This window comes from Rosa rugosa, chromosome 6, assembly GCF_958449725.1.
Source record: "Rosa rugosa chromosome 6, drRosRugo1.1, whole genome shotgun sequence".
NCBI lineage: Eukaryota > Viridiplantae > Streptophyta > Magnoliopsida > Rosales > Rosaceae > Rosa > Rosa rugosa.
The window spans coordinates 10,132,540-10,155,844 of NC_084825.1; the positions used below are offsets into that span (position 1 = coordinate 10,132,540).

The 23,305-nt window shown below is 38.6% G+C and overlaps 2 protein-coding genes and 2 long non-coding RNA genes across 7 annotated transcripts; 2 read left to right on the top strand and 2 right to left on the bottom strand.

Moving 5' to 3' along the window:
- Window positions 1-246: 246 nt before the first annotated feature.
- LOC133718687 (uncharacterized) lies at window positions 247-3,054 on the bottom strand. Of its 2 annotated transcripts, none has more exons than XM_062145552.1 (7): window positions 2,825-3,054; window positions 2,567-2,703; window positions 1,901-2,046; window positions 906-977; window positions 745-813; window positions 578-652; window positions 247-491 (listed from the first exon to the last, which is right to left on the bottom strand). In XM_062145552.1, exons 2-7 carry the CDS (start codon window positions 2,655-2,657, stop codon window positions 330-332), a joined length of 615 nt encoding a protein of 204 aa, XP_062001536.1. In that variant the 5' UTR covers window positions 2,658-2,703; window positions 2,825-3,054; the 3' UTR covers window positions 247-329. The 2 variants fall into 2 exon arrangements, with proteins under 2 accessions (XP_062001536.1, XP_062001535.1); XM_062145551.1 differs by having other exon boundaries at window positions 2,782-3,052.
- A 2,098-nt stretch (window positions 3,055-5,152) lies between these two features.
- Window positions 5,153-8,286, bottom strand: LOC133717238 ((-)-germacrene D synthase-like). The gene is made up of 7 exons (XM_062143918.1): window positions 8,038-8,286; window positions 7,647-7,908; window positions 7,172-7,550; window positions 6,830-7,048; window positions 6,583-6,725; window positions 6,178-6,425; window positions 5,153-6,055 (listed from the first exon to the last, which is right to left on the bottom strand). The coding sequence occupies exons 1-7, from the start codon at window positions 8,167-8,169 to the stop codon at window positions 5,762-5,764; spliced, it is 1,677 nt and encodes a 558-aa protein (XP_061999902.1). The 5' UTR covers window positions 8,170-8,286; the 3' UTR covers window positions 5,153-5,761.
- Window positions 8,287-9,341: 1,055 nt separating this feature from the next.
- LOC133717730 (uncharacterized) lies at window positions 9,342-11,867 on the top strand. 2 transcript variants are annotated; one of them, XR_009849901.1, is made up of 4 exons: window positions 9,342-9,760; window positions 9,845-10,131; window positions 10,685-10,763; window positions 11,694-11,867. It is a non-coding gene; the product is annotated as an uncharacterized LOC133717730 (long non-coding RNA). The 2 variants fall into 2 exon arrangements; XR_009849900.1 differs by having other exon boundaries at window positions 9,343-9,760; window positions 9,842-10,131.
- Window positions 11,868-14,474: 2,607 nt separating this feature from the next.
- LOC133713807 (uncharacterized) lies at window positions 14,475-19,227 on the top strand. Of its 2 annotated transcripts, none has more exons than XR_009848253.1 (4): window positions 14,475-17,120; window positions 17,205-17,491; window positions 18,045-18,123; window positions 19,054-19,227. It is a non-coding gene; the product is annotated as an uncharacterized LOC133713807 (long non-coding RNA). The 2 variants fall into 2 exon arrangements; XR_009848252.1 differs by having other exon boundaries at window positions 14,478-17,120; window positions 17,202-17,491.
- Window positions 19,228-23,305: the final 4,078 nt, after the last annotated feature.

Sequence of the window (23,305 nt, forward strand, 5' to 3'; positions counted from 1 at the left end):
TGGTCTTTTACGACACTTTATGGCACACAAAAATGTGTCGTAAAAGACAAATTTATCTTGTGGCACATAAAATGTGCGCTGTAAAAAATATTTTTTGTGCGTCGTAACACTCTTTTGTGCACCGTGAAAGATGTTTTACAACTTTAATTTTGTGTGCTATAAAAGACCATTTTGTGTGTCGTAAAAGATGTCTTCATTCACACTTATAGTAAACAATGCTTTCAATTAGACTCTTTCATTCAAGCATAGTAAACAAAAACATTCACGTAGTAAATTATATCAATTAAATAACTTCATATTTCAAAATCATAGTATAATTAAACTGGTTTTCAAAGAAAGAACATGCTAGGTAGATCATCCTTGCTCTGTAATGTTCTGCTCATAGCCTCAAGGTTTGGGCATGGAAGAAAAACCTTGCTTAAGGAGGAGGGTACAGGTCCTGATGTTTCAACCTCACTTCCACCACTTGGATCATTTTCTACATAAGCAACCTAGGAAAATAAAAAATAACAAAGTAAGATAAATGCCAGCAATGTTATAAATGGTAACATACTGTTTGCATTGAAGGTAAAATAACCTTGCTCAAGGAAGGTCCAGCTCCTGATGACTCAGCATCATTTACACCTCTTGCATCAGTTTGAGGGGACACATCCTTGAAAAGTGAAAATAAAGTAAAGTAAGGTAAACGTATGTAATGCTATTAATGGGTAATATATTATGTAACATTAAATATATAATAGTAACCTTGCTTAATGGTCCAGCTCCTGAAGTTTCAGCGTCATTTCCACAGGTTGATTTTTTGGAAGAAGCATCCTGGGAAAGTGAAACGCTAAATTAAGCTAACTATAGGCAATGCTATTTATCCATGGTAATATATCATTTACATGCATCAAAGGTAGAATAACCTTGCTCGAGGAAGGTCCAGCTTCTACAGTTTCAACATCTTTTCCGCCTTTCGATTTTTCTGGAGAAGCATTCTTGTAGAGCAAAAAAACGATATAAAGTATGCTCAATGTAGGTAATGCCATCAATGGTAGTATATTGTTAACATTCAAAGGTTCAAACCAGCAGCATGACTAATTTGAACATTAAAAAGTTGCATATAAACAATAAAACAAGCTAATACACCCACTGAGAGTCTGAGGCATTGCTTTAGCAGAATTATAACCAAAATAATTACAAGGAATAGGTGACTAAATGAGGAAGAACATTATGAAAAAGCTAGAAGCACCTAGAAGGGGAGTGCTGTTGCTAGTGAAACAGACTGGAGTTGAATTTGATACAGTAACAAGATCACTATCTGTTCAAAAGCACATCAATAGAATATGCAACACGAGTATACAATACTGCAGCAAAGAAACATTTTCTGAAATCAATTACCAATAGTGTAAAATTGCAAAGACAATAAAAAGAAACTCAGATAGTATACACGCAACCATGGCACAGATGAAAAAGAGTCTCAAGTATATGTTCATAGCTTTTGCGATGGGTAATTAAAGGCAGACCAATATACTGAATGCAGTTTTAACATCTATATTTCTTCTTAAAAAATGGTAAATCTATATTTGAGTTTCTTTCTACTTCAACCATCTAAAGGCTCTGAGGCATACTAAACAAATTCATTGAATTACTTGTCATTCCTACATATGATGGGCATGAGTTGACCTAAAGTGCAAACATGAAGCAAATTACCTTCTCAAACAGGAGTAACAATGATGTATAGAGTTATTGCTTCACCTGCCATTACCCCAGTTGCGAAGACAAACCAAGACGACAAAATATCACCCAATACTCAATACAGCTAATTAAACACAACCAATAGCTACCCCAACTATTGAGCTCAACATATCAATGATAGATAAGCGAAAAAAAAAACACATTGAAGAAAATCACTACTGACCTCTGCCTTAGCATGGACAATCTCTTGAAGCTCATAAGGGAACAATGAATTGGACTTTTGCTGAAGGCTCTTCACAGCATGGTTGGCTGCATCTTGAACTTGAGGATCATGAGGCTGCACATCTTGCCATCCTGGAGCATGTCCACCTGATCAAAACCAATTCAGTCTCATAACCCAGTTCTGAATAATATAAATTCTGGAAATGGTAGAATAACTCCTAACAAGGTTTAGGGTCATTTTTCAGTCATGTATACCACAGCCGTTGGCAACCAAGCCTACCATTTTTGCATGAATGCATCTTAAATAAGATGTCTTACATCTACCCAAAAGTTTAAAGCTTCAAATATTGGACTCCACACAATGGAAAGAGATAGAGATAGGAATTATCACTGATATGGTTTGGACACGCAAGTACACAACAACACCTTAGTAACTAGTGTTTGTATCAACAGAGAAAAGAAATACTAACAGCAACATAGCATATTTACACCCAATTCATAGAAGATTGGTATACGACAAACCCATATATTCAGAGAGGTGAGGCTCCATCTGACTCAGATTTATGCAGTTCAAATTCAGTCTCTTCTACTACAAACCATTGAATTAGACCTTGTTCTTAACATCGAGACATTTGTACATAAAAAAGAATCATAAGATACAACTCACCCTCTAATTTCTGCGATATCACCGGTATATTCATAGCTAAGAGAGTAATAGAAGTAAAGCGTTGATGCCAGGACATCAATAGTTCCCCCATTCATGTTCTTTAGTCGAGCAATGCCAGCTGTGGCACAAGCTTTAGCCTACAAGACCACAACCCAAATATTATTACAAACACAAATGCTCCCAGTTTCTTATTAAACTACAAGATCCACACGTACAGATTCAAAATCCAAACTCAAATCCAACAAATCTGAAACAAACCGAAACGCCCAATTCACAAAGCACCGCCTAACTTAGTCAAACTCCAAACCAATGCGGAAAAAGAGGTCGCCGATCTTTCGCGGACGGAGAGAGGTTTGGTACAGAACAGAGGTCGCCGGAAAAAAGAGAGAGGCAGTGAGGGAGTGAACGGTGAACCACCATTGAGTCGGCGAGTCGGAGTCTATGGACTCAAAGATGAAATAAGGAAGATTGAAAAAAAAATAAAAAAACGAAGCACAATTTAATATACCAATGGCTTTTGTTTTTCTTTTCTCAATATCAAAACAAAACAAACAAAAAAATTAATATACTTCCATCAAAAACAAAAATTAATATTTTATAATTCATTTACGACTTAAAAAAGTAAATGCGAGTCACTATATTCTCGTATATACATATACCAATGAAATGATATTTCTTTTTAGGGTCATTTACCCATAGCACAGATTCTACATAAAACATTCTCACTTACCCCACCAACAAATTAAGATTCCCACTAACCCATTTAATAGTAAAATGTCAATTTTAACCTTCGAAAAATTATAGAATTACAAATCTATATACCATCAGAAAACGTTTTCCTTCCTTTCTCTCTCCTCCCCTCGCAGATCTATTTTCCGGCGAGGAATGAGATGATCGAACTCTACCAACCGGCGGCGGAGGCGTGGCCGGAGACGGAGGAGAGCATCGGCAACGGAAGGGAGATGAAGGAAGAGATCGTGGCCGTGTGGGAAGAGATATGGGTGCCCAGATCAATTCTCTCTCTCTCTCTCACAGACGGACCGGAGGCGCCGATTCGGAGGTGGTGGGGCTTAGCCGCTCGAGTCTCAGCCACTACTTGCAGACAAGAGAGCAAGAGTCGTGGCTGGGCTTGGAGTCGAGTCGCCGGGATCTCGCCGGTGAAATTTTCAGCATTCCTTCCCCGAAACGCCTCTCTCTCTCTCTCTCTCTCTCTCTCTCTCTCTCTCTCTCTCTCTCAGCCAGTTCCCGGAAAATCTCGATCCGCTTTTCTTCCGCCTCTGCTTTTCTTCCTCGAATCGTACATGAATTGGCTGTAGAGAGAATCAGAGGCCCGAAGTTTCTAAACTTCCGGCAGTGTTTCTGCAATCGGACCGCGTCATCCTTCAAGTAGACCTTCTTCTTCTTCTTAGTTTTCCTATCCTCCTCTTTCACTAGACTAGTATCTTCAGTTTCATTACCAGCATCTTCAACCTCAGTTTCATTACCAGCATCTTCAACCTCAGTTTCATCAGATTTAAATAACTCGACCTCTTTGTTTTTCAAGATAGGGTCTCGATTCTTTACCTTGATTATAGCATCGACAAATTCCAAGTCTTTCTAAACTTCCGGCAGTGTTCCATGACTTTGGTCTTCAGGACGATTGTTGAGGGACGGCTTGAAGTTCGCGAGCTCCTTGAGGTTTGTGCCTGGGAGGGTTTCTCAAAATGTGTTATTGGAGTAACAACATACAAAATGTGTTATGTCAAGGGCAATACAGGTCTATTGGGGGGCAATAGACGTTTTGAATTAATGTAATCTCCTCTTTTTTTTTTCTTTAATCAAAGTTATATTTGTGTAATTTTACAAAAATTAGTTCTCATTTCGGTAATCGAAACGTCTATTGGGGGGCAATAGACGTCTATTAGGAGGCAATAGACGTTTTAAAATTGATATAATTTCTTCGTTTTTTTCTTTAATCAAAGTTTTATCTGTCAAATTTTAGGAAGATTAGTTCCTATTTCGGCTACCGAAAGTTCTATTGGGGGGCAATAGACGTCTATTGGGGGGCAATACATGGCTGATAGTCGTCTATTGGGGGGCAATAGACGGCTATTAGGGGGCAATAGACTATCGGGGCAATAGACGTCTATTGGGGGGCAATAGGAGGCAATAGAGGTCTATTGGGGGGCAATAGATGTCTATTGGGGGCCAAAAAACCTTTCCGGTGAGATTTTCAACAAATTCCGGTGACCGGAATCCGGCGGCCGGTGATCGGAATCCGGCTAAAGTTGGCCGGAATCCGGCGGCCGGTGACCGGAATCCGGCGAAAGTTGGCCGGAATCCGGCGGCCGGTGACCGGATTCCGGCGACCGGTGACGGGCTCCGGCGAAGTCTCCTATGGTTTCTCTCTCTTCTATTTTCTCTCTCTCTAAGTAAATAAGGGGTGAGGGGTAAAATGGTATTAAAAAAAAATTAAAAACAAAAAAAAAATCTTAATGGGGTATTAGGGAAGACTCCCTTAGAGTGTATTGGGTAAGAGGGAATTAAAAAAACTCAATGGGGTTAGTGGGAAAAAAATCCCTAGAAATGGAGTAAATGGACAAAAACCCTTCTTTTTATTCAAATATAACAAAGACCCAAACTTTGGGTCAAGATTACAAACAAAAAGAAATTTAAAAACACCACAAGCCTAACAACAATTTTATAGTCCAATAAGAAGAGGAAACCCTCCAAACTCCAAAGAGAGGAACTTATCCTCAGAGAAAGAAAAAGCCAGGAGCTTTTGCCTTCATCACCAAAAGCCGCTGGTCCTCCTAGTGACACAGAAACGTCACCATACTTTCCAATAGGAGCGTGAAAGGTATCCAAATCACCCTATCCCAGGCAGATCCCGTCCAAAGATATGATGTATCATCATAATACAAATTGCATGAGCAAGGAAGAAACAAACACTCTCAAGTCTCAACCAACCGAACCCCAGACAAGAACATGAACCAAAGAGAAAAGTAAATAAGAGTATTTAGTATAATTCGATCTCTTACTTGCAGGATGCATCGTATCCTGAACAAGAAGACCATCCAATAAATAAACTTTATTCAAACCTCGTTAATTTCATCTGGCAGCAAGTACTAGCTGTCTTTGAAACTGCTTATTATATGACAACGAAGAAGCTAGGACTTTATTTTGCAGTAAAGAGGACACGACCAGATTTTAGGCTTATATGGGCACGGGATCGATAAAGAGAGAAACTACATGACCCTTGAGCACATTTCCAGAATGAGTGAACACATCTTCCCCCTTGTATAGAACTTCACTAGAACGTGCAAGGTTCAAAATCAGCAAGAGTAGGGGCCTAGGGATAGAGGTGGCATCGAGCCACTCTTCGTTTATGTCTTTCCATGCGTCATTCACTTGTTTAGTTAGCTCGACCTCTGCTTCTTCTTCTGTGACACCATATTGCTTCATGTAGCATTCCACGGCTGATGCAATGTGTTCTCTCTTTTGCTCAAACTGCATATAAATGTAGATAAACAGAGAAGGTTAAGGTAAACCAGAATGGCATTGAGGGTGGAGCTAATTCCGCATTTATTTTTCAAATCTGCAGGTTAAAATTACCCATGATTACCGCGTACCTTATGGCCTACAAGGTCATTCATGAGTCTGCCAATAATAGATGTGGCCTTTAAAAGCTTAGGTTCACTGAAAACCCAATCCATGGAGTCTTTTGTAACAATAACTCCCATTCCAACAAATGACACTGTTGCTAACATGAAGAAGGATGTATAGCGTTCCACAGACATATACTCTTCCATTGATGGTGTGTACTTTTGTTTGAACCATTTTGCTTCCTGGAAGTAAGCTCTGACTTGAACTTTGAGAACTGTGAGACACAAAGAGAGAACCAAGCTTATTTCATTGCGATACTCACTAAGTTTATAATTAATGATTAATCCTATACTCACTAAGTTTATTTCATTGCAAAATATAACAAATATATATTATGTAGTGGCACCAAAACTAGCTAGAATGATCAAAACTTACTCCTTCTCTCGCATAGTGGAGGCGGTATAAGATTCCCTTATTCGTTAGACTTTCTTCAAGCTCGGTGAAGAAATTCAACAGCGCTTTATAACACACTTTCATATAATCTGGCAGTTGATCAACAGCAGAAATGTCCCACCTGATGATCCATTAATAGAGTTAATGTATAGGAGTAATTACAAGAATATATATATCATAGAATTCATTAAAACAAATCTGGTGAATAATTTGTCAATTTTGAACCTCTCAATAGCTTCAGTAAAGCTCTCTAGTTCTTCATATGTGCCATGCACATCGTATATGTCGTCAATGACTGTAATTATAGCAACAGCTTTTGCTAATACCATCCTGGCAAAGTAATATTCCGGCTGAAAGTAGACTGCAAAAGCCCAAAAATAGGCCTCAACTACCTTGTCTCTTGCAAAAGGGAGCTTGGTTACAAAGTCCAAGTCCTTCCACCACCTGATTAGTAATTAATTACGTAGACAACGATTAATTTTTTGTTCGAATCCAACTTTGTAAACGTAGTAACAAGTGATTAATTTTTAGTGCATGTAATGTAATATGTATATAACTCATATAAACCTCGTAATTTCACTTAGTTCTTTCTGATGAACTTTCTGCACAGTGTTGAAATCCATCTTTGCAAAATTCAGAAGAGTTTCATTATGTGAATCATCTTCTTGGTAAATAGACAAGTAATGCCTCGCTTCAATCCTGGGCATGCCCTGCCAAAGTGGTTGATACAAGGCATGAGTTACTTGTTTCCAAAGAAGAGACGATGAGCTTAAGCGGTGTGCTGCAGACTCGAGATGAGAGGTGGTGAAGGTTAGTGCCTCGTTCAGTATATCCTCCCCGGGCATCTGAAGATGTGAGGCTTCATACAAACTTAACAGGCCGAGTACATCATCAATAAGCGATTCTTTAAATCTTCCATCATCATCCTTGAACTTGTTAAACATATCTGCACGGCCAGTGAATAAGTATAGTGATGGGAGAGAAAATCAGGAATGGTAAATTACATAATTGACACGGAGCTGGAGATCGACTGATGACTTACTGCATGAAGTGTTATAACCTTGTTGTCTTAGCAATCGAAAGCTTAGAGCAGTGGTGCAAAGATCATCATATTCTTCTTCTCGGTGAACTTGCTGCAAAATTTGGTCAATCTCATCTTTAAAATGGTATGAGACACCCAAGCGCTGAATGTGGTCGATGAAGTGCAATTTTTGTGAAGGCCTTTTCGCTGGAGCCATTATCATCCTCTTCAGCTCTTCCTTCAAGTCTTGGATATGTTTCTTACTTTTACTATCTGCCGCTTCCTACATACACATGCGTATATTTTGAACGTAATTAAAACGAGCATGACCTTAATTGATTAGTTCTTGGTGCATGCAAATTCATATATGAAAAGCATTGTTCTTTCAAGACACTTGATAAATCTTTCTTACCATGGAAGCATATGACAGAAAATGATCACCCCAAATGCTCGGGGAATAATTAGCTGAACGTCGAGTAACATTAGGAGTGGCAGTAATATTCGGGGTTTGAGCTAGCTCTGACGCTAAAGCAGGGGCAGACATTGTATCAACTATGGTTTAGGGTTTTCTGGAGATCAAAGGCACATTTATTCGATCTGTAGGAAATTTTATGCTGTGGTTAATCTTGATTTGCTAGCTATTTATATAACTTTAGAAAGAAGATACCTGCACGGCATGAGTAGCTCTGTGAATATTTAGTCATGGAATATAATAGAATGCACCTGCAAGTTCAAGCGCTAACGTGTAAAACGTTCGTATTGCTCCTGGTTGTGGGGATGTTCTTTGCTGTTCACGTTTATATCCATGTGAATGCTTAATTGTGGAATGAAACAGGTGATATCGATGGCTGAACGTGACCTTATCATCAGTTTTGTGTCTGCTGTATTGTGTAAGGTTAAACTAAATGAATTGGTTGAACTTCAATGGAACTTCTTTTATAGGACTAAATACTCGTTACTCCTCATACTTTTGCATGAAAAACAGTTTAGTCCAAAATTTAAAAATTAAACAGTTTAGTCCTTATTCTTTCTAATTCTCACACAACAGGTCCTAAAATGACTATTATACCTCTCACTTTTTATTTTTTTATTTCTCTCTTTTTATTTTTTATTTTTTCTGCCTCTCTCTCTCTCTCTCTCTCTCTATATATATATATATATATATATATATATACACACACACACACACACACACTATATATATGTATGTATGTATGTATGTGTATATATATATATATATAGGTGTGGATATCCGCACCTAAGCAAAACGTACGGATTTCCCATTTTTACCCACTTTCCAATCATATTTTCACATCTTAACCGTTCAGTTTTTAGATCCTAATGTATAGATCATCTCTACAAAATTTCAGCCAATTTGATGATCGTTAATGTAATACCCCGAAAAAAAATCTAAATTATTTTTCCGAGGACATTTTAGAAATGATTTCGTGGTCATGGGAGAAAGTATGAAGCTTGGAGGAGTGGTGAAATTGGTTCGAACAATTTTTATTCGAAAACTGAACGTTTTAGGGGAGGTCAAAGGAGTTGACTTTTTATACGTTCATAATTGGGGAAAACTTCCTTCATGAAAGTTGTAGAGCTCGTCGATACGATCTCGTGCATATGTGGTATGCAAAAAATCAGAGTTCGTATGAATTAGTTATGATTTTTTTGAAAAAGTTTTCAGTTTAGTATAAAGCTGCCATTTTTGGAAATTACCAAAAATAATTTCAGTTCCATTTCTGGAAACCGAACTCTCTCTCTCTTGCGCGCGTCCGAGCCCAGAAAAAACAGAGCAAAGCTCTCCGGCCGAGTTCTCCCTCCTCCGGCCACCAATCGACACCAGACCACCTCCCTTGCCTTCGCCTCGACGCCGCCTACCTGCTAGACGTGATCACTTCCCCCGGAACGGCCTCAAATCCGGCAGTCGGAGCCGCAAACTTTGAAACAAAAATCGGTCAACGCCGGTTTTCTCCTAGCTCCGGCCACCAAAACTCACGATCCTTAGCTCCCTGAACTCGCCTCAACCTTCTGATCATCATTCTAGAAGGATCGCACCTGGAGTGATCGGATTCACGTTCGTCGGAGCTCGCCGGATTCTGGAAATTTTCCACCACCACCGAAGCTTTTGATAGGTATATCTCGAGTTGTAGTGCATCGTTTTGAGTGATTCTTGAACTGGTAAACTCACCTTGAGTTTCTTAACAACTCTCTAGAAGGAATCGAAGCCTGGAATTGAAGTTTTGACGTCGAAATCAAGCCTTGCCGGATTCTGCAAAATTCTGGAATTTTTCCGACCACCGAAGCTTTCGATCGGTATATCTCGAGCTACAGACCATATTTTTCTGTGATTCTTGAACCAGTGAGTTCTTCTTGAGTTTCTTAACAACTCTTCAGAAGGAATCGAAGCCTTAAATTGACGTTTTTACGTCGAATTGGAGCTCGCCGTTTTCTGCAGTTTCTCGCCGGTTTCTGGAAAATTCCGGCCACCTTCATACTGTTCAAGGTAATTTTCGACCCCTTCCGGTCATTTTCAGACTTCGTGCTAGTTATGAAAGTTGTCAAGCATGATGAGAGGAAGAAGAGCAGCCCGGCCCCGACACCATTGGTGGTGGTCGGCGGCGGCTCTGCCACTAACTCCGGCGGCCCTTTCCGGCCACCTCCGGGGATCAAAAATATGGTTTCTGTACATTTTCAGATTCTATATTTCAATACGATCATTTCGATATATTATACGCAATTTTTGGATATCGTATGATTAAGTTATGAATTTTTAAGTTTAGATCGATTTCGATCGTTAGATTTGTGATCTGTGAAGTTAGTACCGTCAGATGGACTTGTAGTTTTGATATGATGATCTTATGACAGTCCCAGTGGCTTTGTGTAGTCATGGGCGAAGATCCGACCGTTGGATCTTCGTATAAATGCAAAACAGTGATTAGGAAGGCGATCCGTGAGGATCCGACCGTTGGATCATCATTTAATTTCAATCCGACCGTTGAATTGTCGTTTGATTATGTTTTTGAGTTATTTGCTAAGTTAAGGTCATGTTTGATTAGGTGATCGACGGTTTGATTTGGCGGACGATTCGTGAAATTGTATTTTGAGCTGTTAAGAAGACGCAGCGGGAATTTAGAGGTGAGTAAACCTCACGTGGTTCATATTACGAACCGAATAAATTTAATTACCTTATTTTGTCGTAATTGCGTGAAAATATTTATGGAATAAATATTTGTTTTAAAATCATATGGACTTGATCAACTACGGTCCATGGGTAAGTAAAATGATTTTTACTATACAAATGAATTTCTCGGTTTTATTGCATGTGAACTATAGTTGGTATTAGTGATTATCCCTGAGCGGATAATTACGTATATATATATTTACGTGATTATATATGAATGGTGTGACATTGAAGAGTGTGGAATTGGGATGATTAAATTATTATGAATTGACATGTGACTTACCATATTTATATGTGATGAACATGATTGATGAGTTCTTGTTAATATTCATGATTTACATTGGAGGATGTATAGAGTTAGAGAATGTAGGGTTCTGAGGATGAGGTGTCCGAAGTTCGACGGTTAAGGATAACCGGAGTGTTTGTGTGCTGAGGACGGGGATGTCCAAGGTGCGACGGTTTATTATTAACCGAAGTTGTGTGCTGAGGACGGGGATGTCCAAAGCGCGACGGTTTATTATTAACCGAAGTATATGGTGCTGAGGACGGGGATGTCCAAAGCGCGACGGTTATAGTGTTAACCGAAGTATTTTTGCCGTTGCTTGACCCTAGGCCAAGGTGTCAGAGGTAACGAGGCAGTTAGAGCTCTAACGTGTTATGGGATGGGACCAAAGTGGTGATAGTGTTGTGTGATAGGACCAAAGTGGTGATATTGAATTGGTTGACGTTTGCGTCGTGGATGTTGAGATTGTTGGTTGTGTTGTTGAGTTATAAGAATTGTAATTTAAAATCAACAGTTCTTTCTTGTTTACTCATACTGGCTGTAAAAAGCTTACCGGGTTTTGTGTTGTTGCAACTCCCGGTACACTATTCAAATTGTGTAGCGGGTAATCCTACAGGTCAGGAGAACCAGGACGGTGATCGGGCTGCTTAGAGTAGTGTTATGTGAATTACAGCATTATATTGTGAGGTTTGTTATGCTCATTTAGAGCTTTACGATTTTACTTTGTAAGAGTGAATTGTAATAATTAACTCGAGGTTTTCGAGTTTTGTGTTGAGTGGCGAGTGGTGTGTTTGTTTCTGAAAAAAAAAATTCAGAACGTTATTTGTATTAATTGTTTATTCATGTTTCGGATTTGAATTTATTATTCAAAATTCGGGGCATGACAGTTTGGTATCAGAGCGTAAGGTACATATTTGGTGATAATCAGTACCTCCCGAGTGATGGCCCGTCTGCAGCGGATCCCCATCATATACTCTTCGGTACTGGTATAATCATTGGGTATGTCTTAGTATGGGGTCTAGACAACGTGTAAGTCCGTAGGACGGTAGAGTTGTCTACTAAGTTCGTATTAGAATAAGTTTAGTTTCCGCGAGTTGTGATCTTCGAGGAATAGGAACCTCTGGATTTAACTCTGATGAGTCGGTGAGGTAGAGGTCGAGTCTGATGTAGGGACAAGATCTTTCTATATATGGAGACAGTTGAGGATGAGGTGGAGGCATTAGAGGTTGAGTTGCCTAGTCTACCTGTAGTTGATGTGATGGATGTTATTCTTGGGTTGAAATGGTGAAAGAGATTAAGACCCTAGGAATAGTTGAAAAGAGAATTGATCTCACCAACTCAAGATGATAGGAGTGTGAGAGATTATGAGACAGAATTCTCAAGACTATATTGGTGTACGAGTGTAGTGATGTAATTTGGGAGATACTTATGTTACCTTTAATAAGGGTAGTATGTTAAGTGATCATGGCATAGGTTGACTTTGTAAGTGAAGTGGTGGAGTTTGTGTAGCTTCTTTGAGTTATAACCTTTGAGGAATGGGAACCTTTGGATTAAACTCTGGTGGAGTTATTGAGGATGGTTTCCACGAAAAACAGTATCCTTATGTGCATTGTAGTCGTTGGTTGTTGGGGTCATGGTGTTTGACCAATGCTTGTATCTAAAGTCGTTACGAGTATTTGACTAGTAGTTGTGATACTTTCCATTAGTTGGATATGCAGATGTTTTGAGTTGAAGAATACTTAGCAGTTATTGGTTGCTTAGTGATGGAATTGTGTTATAATGGAGCATTCATTCATGCTCAGTTGTTTGGTGTTTAGGATAGCTACTATATATTAGCTAAATGTCGGGGTGTGGTTTGAGGTCTGCGGATGGTATTGGAAATTATTGTGGAGTGCTGCTTCACTGACTATTGTTGAGTAGTAATGCATAATTCGTTGTTACTATGATGGATTTTGTGTATGGTTGACTTATGGAAAGATTGATATGACCTCGTGATAGGATTGACTGTGAAGAGACATTGTGTTGATGTATGAGCTTAGGTAATAACGTTGTTTTCAACTCTAGGAGTGCTAGGGTTGTATAACTAATTTATGAGGCCAGATACTGTTGTGAGAACAGATTATGGATTATGACGTGGTTAGTGTGAAGTGCTATAATCACAGAATTTTGACCACTAGATGTTGACTTACCACCAAATGAGCAGTGAGGTGATTCGTGGGTGAGATACTGAGTGTTGTACCAGTATCGATTAGTGGATGCTAAGATGGTACATATTGCTTGTTGAAGCAATTGATAGATGGAATGATCGAGATTTTTTTTAGAGTTGTAAGTGTAACTCTAAAGATGGGGGTTTTTCCTAACTAACTCAGGAAGTGTTTAGCTTTATTAATCCCTAATTCTAGCGACGAAATTATTGTGTTTGGTTTGACTCAGAGGATACTAGCTTGACCTCTGTGTGACTTAATTGATTGCTAGGTTTTGAGTGATTGTTTTATTGCATCATTATGAAAGATGTGTGCAGCAGAGTTCTCGATGGTTTTGAAAAGAGTATTGAGTGACCAAGGTTCGATCCTTGGTGTTGTTGTTGGTTAAACAAAAAGAAAAGAAAACATGCACACAATCTTATTGATTTTATATTACAAAAAGGGAAACGAGGACTATTCTATACTAAGCCTAGTCAGCAGCTCCGGATGGGTTGAGGCTGAGCTCAAGAGAAACGTTTGAGCCACTGTGGTAACCGCCTGAGCCACCAGAATAGTAACCAAATGCGCTACCTTCCTCGGAAGTAGTCTTCAGGTTACCAAAGACGTCCTCGCCGTGCACGGGGAACAGAGGAAGAGTTTGAACCTCCTGGTGATCTCCTCCTCGTTGTTGTAGGGATGTTTGTCCTCCTGTTGTGCCAAAAGAGTTGTACTGGTATTAGTGTTGAAGTGTGAGGAAGATTATGAAACAAAATTTAAATCAAGAAATCCTTCATTACCAGTAGAATAGGTGGAACCAAAATTGATGTCGATGGATCCACCATCATCAGTAGAACTAGTGGACCCAAAATTGATGTCGATGGATCCACCAGCACCAGTAGAACCAGTGGACCCAAAATTGAGATCGATGGATCCACCAGTACCAAGAGAACTAGTTCCCATGGGCACTGGAGCAGCCTGATTACACCTATTCATCTGCTTCTCTCGAGCCCTGACGTTCTGGAACCAAAAGTAAATGTTCTTACCCTCAACATGTCCATACTGGTTCAGCTGGAGGCAGATCTCGTGAATGTGCTCTGTAGATGGGCACTTAAATCCCTTGACGTAGTAAAGATCCTTGAGGATTCTTATTTGTTCTGGAGTAGGAATCCATCTGGTACGGCTTCGCCAGAAATCCATGTTGGCACTACTTCCAGCTGCTTGGGTGTTTCCTCCCTCCTCTGTTGGTTGCTGTTGTTGTGGTTCCATTTGTTGCGGGGTTTGGAGCTCCATTAGTTGCAGAGTTCGTGGCTCTTGGGTCATGAGGTGAGAGGATGTGAATATCGAGGAATACATGGTTTAGTGTTTGAGGGAGATTTTGTTAGAAGGATTGGAGTTGTTGAACTGGTGATTGGAGATCTGAGATTCTCAGAGGAAAGATGAAATCGAATCTTCAAATGGGAGAGAAGATCAGAAGAGAAGGATTGAAATTGATGAAGAAAGGATTTGAGTTTCGAGAGGAAGACTGCAGAGTTTGAGAGAGAATGGCTGGGGAAAATTTCTTTTCTTTGGTGTGAACAGTTTTTCTCCAGGATGCACCTATTTATAGAACGAGGTGAGCAGATCTCCACCGTTGGATGGACGATCTCTGAGATTCAATCTACGCGTTGGATTAAAGTCATCCGAAAACCCGGAAAAGTTGTTGGCGCGTGGAGAGCGTGTAAGGGGACAGGCCGAACCTCGAGACGCTGTGGCAGACAGCTTTAGCCGAAAGTGATTTGCTTTCCGTAAATCACGGAAGAGACGTGTCGTGGCACGTGGAGTGTACCGACAGTTTGTTGTTATTCTATCGCTTATGATAGAATAAATAAAAGAAGTTGCATGGATAGTAACGAGAGCAGCTGGTGCTCTAGTGGTTGAAGAGCAAGGCTCTTGTACAAGAGGTCAGAGGTTCGAACCTTGCCTCTCGTTTATTTTTATTATGTTCGCTTATGACATAATAAGTATAACATTTGTACACATTATATTAAGCACAGCTTGTGCTCCAGTGGTTGGGGGAAAAAGGTTTCGTGCGGCAGGTTGAGGTTTCGAACCTTGCCTTCCCTGTTATTTTATTTATGTCGCTTATGACATAATAAATATAACACGTGAGCATATATTAATGAAGGCAGCTCTTGCTTCAGTGGTTGGGAGCAAAACCTTCGTGTTCGAGGTCGGGAGTTCGAACCTTACCTCTTACAAATATTTTTGGATCTCGTATATGCTTGATATACGGACGTATATACGGTATGTACGGTATACATACATATATATGGTCTGTACGGTATGCATACGTATATACAGTTGTACGATATGCATACGTATATACGGTCTGTACGGTATGCATACATATATACGGTATACCTACGGTATGTACAATTTCATACCGTAGCCGAGCTGGAAGTCGGTGGGCCGATTGGTAGGCCCAAATGTTAAGCCCAATTGTTCGGCCCGAATGGTAGGCCCAAATGTTAAACCCAAATTGGTTCGGGCCGGTTCGAAATGTGAATGGTTCGGTTTCTTCAGCCCAATTGGCCAGCCCTAATGCTTAGCCCAAGGATTGAGCAAGCCCAAGTCATCATCACTGGGTGACATGTTTTATTGGCGTGCTTTTGAGAATGATTTGTTTTGAGTGATGCATCTCTATTGTGGTGTAGAATAGTGCATGCTTAAGTTTTACTATAGAGATTTACCGTGATGCTAATGGAGTAGCGAAACGCTTTGTGGGAGTCTTTACTGTGCTTGTATGCCAGTACAGGGTGATGATCTATGTGAGGATCTATGAGATAATCTCTGTGAAGATCTAAGTGATGATCTCTGTGATGATCCACGTGATGATTTTGTGTAATTGATGTGGAGTGATGTTGAGCAGTTGTTTTGTGAATTTACATCGTGACGAAAGGATTTAGTGGCCATAGGAATGTATTTTTATACAAAGGGCTGTGGCTTTGTAGATTACTACAACTTTGGGAATGATGGAGATTCGATGGTTAGGTCAACCTTAATCAAGAGGAATTGACTTACGCTTAAATTTCGGGACGAAATTTCTTTAAGGAGGGTGGATTGTAATACCCCGAAAAAAAATCTAAATTATTTTTCCGAGGACATTTTAGAAATGATTTCGTGGTCATGGGAGAAAGTATGAAGCTTGGAGGAGTGGTGAAATTGGTTCGAACAATTTTTATTCGAAAACTGAACGTTTTAGGGGAGGTCAAAGGAGTTGACTTTTTATACGTTCATAATTGGGGAAAACTTCCTTCATGAAAGTTGTAGAGCTCGTCGATACGATCTCGTGCATATGTGGTATGCAAAAATCAGAGTTCGTATGAATTAGTTATGATTTTTTTGAAAAAGTTTTCAGTTTAGTATAAAGCTGCCATTTTTGGAAATTACCAAAAATAATTTCAGTTCCATTTCTGGAAACCGAACTCTCTCTCTCTTGCGCGCGTCCGAGCCCAGAAAAAACAGAGCAAAGCTCTCCGGCCGAGTTCTCCCTCCTCCGGCCACCAATCGACACCAGACCACCTCCCTTGCCTTCGCCTCGACGCCGCCTACCTGCTAGACGTGATCACTTCCACCGGAACGGCCTCAAATCCGGCAGTCGGAGCCGCAAACTTTGAAACAAAAATCGGTCAACGCCGGTTTTCTCCTAGCTCCGGCCACCAAAACTCACGATCCTTAGCTCCCTGAACTCGCCTCAACCTTCTGATCATCATTCTAGAAGGATCGCACCTGGAGTGATCGGATTCACGTTCGTCGGAGCTCGCCGGATTCTGGAAATTTTCCACCACCACCGAAGCTTTTGATAGGTATATCTCGAGTTGTAGTGCATCGTTTTGAGTGATTCTTGAACTGGTAAACTCACCTTGAGTTTCTTAACAACTCTCTAGAAGGAATCGAAGCCTGGAATTGAAGTTTTGACGTCGAAATCAAGCCTTGCCGGATTCTGCAAAATTCTGGAATTTTTCCGACCACCGAAGCTTTCGATCGGTATATCTCGAGCTACAGACCATATTTTTCTGTGATTCTTGAACCAGTGAGTTCTTCTTGAGTTTCTTAACAACTCTTCAGAAGGAATCGAAGCCTTAAATTGACGTTTTTACGTCGAATTGGAGCTCGCCGTTTTCTGCAGTTTCTCGCCGGTTTCTGGAAAATTCCGGCCACCTTCATACTGTTCAAGGTAATTTTCGACCCCTTCCGGTCATTTTCAGACTTCGTGCTAGTTATGAAAGTTGTCAAGCATGATGAGAGGAAGAAGAGCAGCCCGGCCCCGACACCATTGGTGGTGGTCGGCGGCGGCTCTGCCACTAACTCCGGCGGCCCTTTCCGGCCACCTCCGGGGATCAAAAATATGGTTTCTGTACATTTTCAGATTCTATATTTCAATACGATCATTTCGATATATTATACGCAATTTTTGGATATCGTATGATTAAGTTATGAATTTTTAAGTTTAGATCGATTTCGATCGTTAGATTTGTGATCTGTGAAGTTAGTACCGTCAGATGGACTTGTAGTTTTGATATGATGATCTTATGACAGTCCCAGTGGCTTTGTGTAGTCATGGGCGAAGATCCGACCGTTGGATCTTCGTATAAATGCAAAACAGTGATTAGGAAGGCGATCCGTGAGGATCCGACCGTTGGATCATCATTTAATTTCAATCCGACCGTTGAATTGTCGTTTGATTATGTTTTTGAGTTATTTGCTAAGTTAAGGTCATGTTTGATTAGGTGATCGACGGTTTGATTTGGCGGACGATTCGTGAAATTGTATTTTGAGCTGTTAAGAAGACGCAGCGGGAATTTAGAGGTGAGTAAACCTCACGTGGTTCATATTACGAACCGAATAAATTTAATTACCTTATTTTGTCGTAATTGCGTGAAAATATTTATGGAATAAATATTTGTTTTAAAATCATATGGACTTGATCAACTACGGTCCATGGGTAAGTAAAATGATTTTTACTATACAAATGAATTTCTCGGTTTTATTGCATGTGAACTATAGTTGGTATTAGTGATTATCCCTGAGCGGATAATTACGTATATATATATTTACGTGATTATATATGAATGGTGTGACATTGAAGAGTGTGGAATTGGGATGATTAAATTATTATGAATTGACATGTGACTTACCATATTTATATGTGATGAACATGATTGATGAGTTCTTGTTAATATTCATGATTTACATTGGAGGATGTATAGAGTTAGAGAATGTAGGGTTCTGAGGATGAGGTGTCCGAAGTTCGACGGTTAAGGATAACCGGAGTGTTTGTGTGCTGAGGACGGGGATGTCCAAGGTGCGACGGTTTATTATTAACCGAAGTTGTGTGCTGAGGACGGGGATGTCCAAAGCGCGACGGTTTATTATTAACCGAAGTATATGGTGCTGAGGACGGGGATGTCCAAAGCGCGACGGTTATAGTGTTAACCGAAGTATTTTTGCCGTTGCTTGACCCTAGGCCAAGGTGTCAGAGGTAACGAGGCAGTTAGAGCTCTAACGTGTTATGGGATGGGACCAAAGTGGTGATAGTGTTGTGTGATAGGACCAAAGTGGTGATATTGAATTGGTTGACGTTTGCGTCGTGGATGTTGAGATTGTTGGTTGTGTTGTTGAGTTATAAGAATTGTAATTTAAAATCAACAGTTCTTTCTTGTTTACTCATACTGGCTGTAAAAAGCTTACCGGGTTTTGTGTTGTTGCAACTCCCGGTACACTATTCAAATTGTGTAGCGGGTAATCCTACAGGTCAGGAGAACCAGGACGGTGATCGGGCTGCTTAGAGTAGTGTTATGTGAATTACAGCATTATATTGTGAGGTTTGTTATGCTCATTTAGAGCTTTACGATTTTACTTTGTAAGAGTGAATTGTAATAATTAACTCGAGGTTTTCGAGTTTTGTGTTGAGTGGCGAGTGGTGTGTTTGTTTCTGAAAAAAAAAATTCAGAACGTTATTTGTATTAATTGTTTATTCATGTTTCGGATTTGAATTTATTATTCAAAATTCGGGGCGTGACAGTTAAGGCATCCAAAACTGCAATTTACACGAACGAACCGAATCTGTCGATCGAACCGGAACCGTTCGTGTTTGTAATGGTAAATTGCAGTTAATCTTGATTTGCTAGCTATTTATATAACTTTAGAAAGAAGATACATGCACGGCATGTGTTGAAATTGCAAATCAAATCAATAATGGAAATGTTGGATCGGAGGCCATCTAGTCATCTAGACGGCAATCACGTTTTTTCTTTTATTTTTTACCTATATATATATCGTAAGCTATACATAATTACATATAGCTAGGCAATTTAGTTTGAATAAGTTTCACTGCATGTTTATTTTTTTCTCATTTGCATGGTGTAGTAAGTCAAGTTGTACCATAGACAATACATTCAAATTAAGCTTTGTCTGCTATGTTTTGTAAGAACCCTTATATGGGGAATCAGCTGCACGTGTTGTAGTCATCCCAATCAACTCATTGAAGAGTTCATCAATAAGATAGCATTACTAATCATGGAAAATAACAGAATGCACCTGGAAGTTCATGCATTTACGTACAATGGTCAGATTCTTCTCTGAGAACGTCATCAAATCAAACATGTGATATCGATGTTGCAATTATATTTGAAAGTACATCTTTATATTCAACGTCAGTAAGTAAGTAGACTTTTCCTTTCCAGTTAATTTATTTATACTTCTATTTACTATGTAACAGTTGCATAATTAATCTAATTACATAACAAAGTGACCCTAGAACTTTGAATGTACTATTGTATTAAATAATAGGGCCATGTATAGAAATTAATTATCTTTACTTAATTATTTTAGGTAAATTATAAAATTATATAGGTAAATATAAGGAAATTCTAAAAAAAAAAAAACAATTTATTGAATGTTATATTAATGGGGGAGGTAAGAAGAATATTTGCTTCTTTTTCCTTCTTTCTTTTTTCTTTCTCTCTTTGTCCTTATTTGTCTTTTCATATGAGTTAACAAAGTCTACTAATAATTGGAAAAAATATGGAGGTCCAAATATCAAATTTGGAGGTCTAACTAGAACCACCCTTATAGTTAATCATGATGTTTTATTAAAAAAAATATTTTAAGTATTAAATTAATTCTATATGACGTGACAAGTTTTAATAGGATGGTGATATCACCATAAAATAAAAATGGTGAGCAAATTTGAATCCTGATAGGATAGAGAATATTGGCACTGATTGGTTTTGCCCTAGGAGCCAGAGATGAGATACGAGGATATTTTGTTGTTTAAAATAGCACTAGGATATTTAGTGGAACTTTAAAGCTATGCAATGAGACACGGTTGAAATAAATGAGATACAAACTTTCAAACTATACAGTGGGATGTCGGTGAGCTGTGACATATTGGTAAGTTATAATTCCAACATTGTAAGGTCATGGGTTCGATTCTCAATGACATATGTAAAGGTGGGGTGGGCTAAGGGTTTTTTAAAAAAATTAAAAATTTAAAAAAAATTTTAAAAAAAAAAAAAAAAAAAAAAAAAAAAACTATACAGTGGGAAAATCAGCTCTAATACTAAAGTAATTTGAGCTTCACAACCAAAAGTAATTGACAATGAATGAAGTTGATCCAAATTGTTATATATATATGGTTTCCATTTTTCCATGTGAGATTCATATTCTCAACATATATGACAATGACTGAATGTAATAATGTTCACATTAGTAAAGAAGTTCCTCTTTAAATTATGGCAACACCAAGGTCTTAGATTTCTTTTTCCTTTATTTGTAGTTCAATGTATATTTTTCCCATTTACCCGTAAGATTACTCATTTTGTTCCCTAATACTCAATTAAGTTTTTTTTTGGGACCATTTTGCCCTCTCTTTCTATGTCACATATATATATACAGCGCTTCTCCGGTGCGGACGTCCACACTTTTTGCTTAGGTGCGGATTTCCGGTTTTGACCCACTTTCCGATCACATTTTCACATCTTAGCCGTTCAGTTTTTAGGTCATAATGTATAGATCACCTCTACAAAATTTCAGCCAATTTGGTGATCGTTAAGGCATCCAAAACTGCAATTTACCATTATAAATACGAACGGTTCCGGTTCGACAGATTCGGTCCGTTCGTGTAAATTGCAATTTTGGATGCCTTAACGATCATCAAATTGGCTGAAATTTTGCAGAGATGATCTATACATTAGGATCTAAAAACTGAACGGCTAAGATGTAAAAATGTGATCGGAAAGTGGGTCAAAACTTGAAATCCGCACCTTTTTCTTCGGTGCGGATATCCGCACCTGAGCAAACTTTTATATATATATATATATATATATATATATATATATATATATATATATGTCACACACACATATATATATATAGAGAGAGAGAGAGAGGTCATCGGAGACTTCGTCAGACTCCGGTGGCCGGTTGCCGGATGTCCTCAAAGAGTTTGTCGGAGATCTCATAGGTCACCTGAGACTATTATTGCCCCCTAATAAAATCCAATAAAAATTTATTGAGCGAAAGGGAGACTAATCTTCCTAAAATTAGACACATAAAACTTTGATTGAGAAAGAAGATGAGAAGATTACATCAATTCAAAATCTTGTATTGGGGGACAATAAAAGATTATTGGAGGTAATAAACTTTTATTGACCCTCAATAAAAAAATTATTGAGGGTCAATAAAAATAAGAAAAAAGGAAAATAAAATAGGAAGAAGGATAAGAAAAACTACCAACCAAAAACTTAGTCAACTAAAAACAATAAAAGTACTCGATTAGATTACAATAGACGTTGTACTTAAATAGTTCAATAGGCTCTCATTAACACTAGTGGATGATATACTCGTAATATAACTCAAGTGTTCCTAGTTAATTCATGAATTAATGAATTTTTCAATAAGTATTTTTGCTGAATTTTTTAATTAAAAATACTCCAAAAATAAAAAATAATTTTTTTTTAATTAAAAAAGTCAAGTTTAAGATTACTTTTGAACTTTAAACTTTTGTAATTAAAAAATTATACAATTAATAGTATTATTTACACCTTTTATTTATCAAATAACTTAGATGGGGTTGAAGTTTTGTATATCCAAATGGTAATATTTGAGAAAAGCTATTATTCACCTTGAATTTTCTTCAAAATTTATGTTTTAGAAGTCATATAAGTACGAAGAAATGATAATATCAATTCGTATTTTTACATATGTATTTTTCATTACATTTTGTTTTAAACACGTACGTATCGAATTTTATAATTTGCCGTTGCCGTATTTTATGGCCGAATTTTTTAAAGTATTTTTCACTAAAAATTACCGAATTATTCACGTACGTATTTTTGACGTTTAATTCCCATCCCGAATATTACTAACTAGGCAAGTGTTAAACTAACTCTTAAATAGGCCTAACTTTGCTTTGGTCTTGAAAGAGGCTGCTTTTCTTTCACGCAACTTGCGGTCATGCTCTCGTACAGCTTCTAGATTAACTTGTCTTTGATATTTCCAGATGTAGTACAAACCAACAATAAGTTTCATAGCGCAATTATTCGGAACCAAATTGTCGTTTGACTTGGCCACTGAAGCCGCCGCAGCCTCCCCATCACCTCCTTGACATTGACCTCACCTTCTAAAGCACTATTCATCGACAACTCCTCCTCCAGTGCCGGCATTACCAATCCTTTCCCTCAACTCCGGCGCGCCAAAATTATGCTGATCTCTGACCCTCGTCGTTAAGGAGCATAGCAATTACGTCATTCCCAACAGCGTCGTCATTCGCGGCGGTTGGGCTCTCAGTATGGAGCGCGCAGTTTGCAACAGTCCTCTTTTTCTTCTTGAGTCTTCTTCGCGTCAAGTTTTTTTTTTTTTTTTTTAAAAGCATCCATCTTGTGAGACAATTGAAATAACAATAATTAAATTGCTAATTAAGGATGCCCAAGAATAAAAATCTAAGCAAAGAAAGCCTTCAACATTCTAGCAAACAGCCGACATGAGG

What these genes read in the sequence shown, in the direction of transcription:
- LOC133717238 (XM_062143918.1), bottom strand. Translation starts at nt 8,169, where the DNA reads ATGTCTGCCCCTGCTTTAGCGTCAGAGCTAGCTCAAACCCCGAATATT. An exon ending in TTTACTGAAGCTATTGAGAG is followed by an intron (nt 6,726 to 6,829) that starts GTTCAAAATTGA and finishes ATGGATCATCAG; the next exon opens with GTGGGACATTTCTGCTGTTG. An exon ending in ATGACCTTGTAGGCCATAAG is followed by an intron (nt 6,056 to 6,177) that starts GTACGCGGTAAT and finishes ATTTATATGCAG; the next exon opens with TTTGAGCAAAAGAGAGAACA.
- LOC133718687 (XM_062145552.1), bottom strand. Translation starts at nt 2,657, where the DNA reads ATGGGGGAACTATTGATGTCCTGGCATCAACGCTTTACTTCTATTACT. An exon ending in TTGTCCATGCTAAGGCAGAG is followed by an intron (nt 978 to 1,900) that starts GTCAGTAGTGAT and finishes TTGCTCTACAAG; the next exon opens with AATGCTTCTCCAGAAAAATC. An exon ending in GAGCTGGACCATTAAGCAAG is followed by an intron (nt 653 to 744) that starts GTTACTATTATA and finishes TCACTTTTCAAG; the next exon opens with GATGTGTCCCCTCAAACTGA.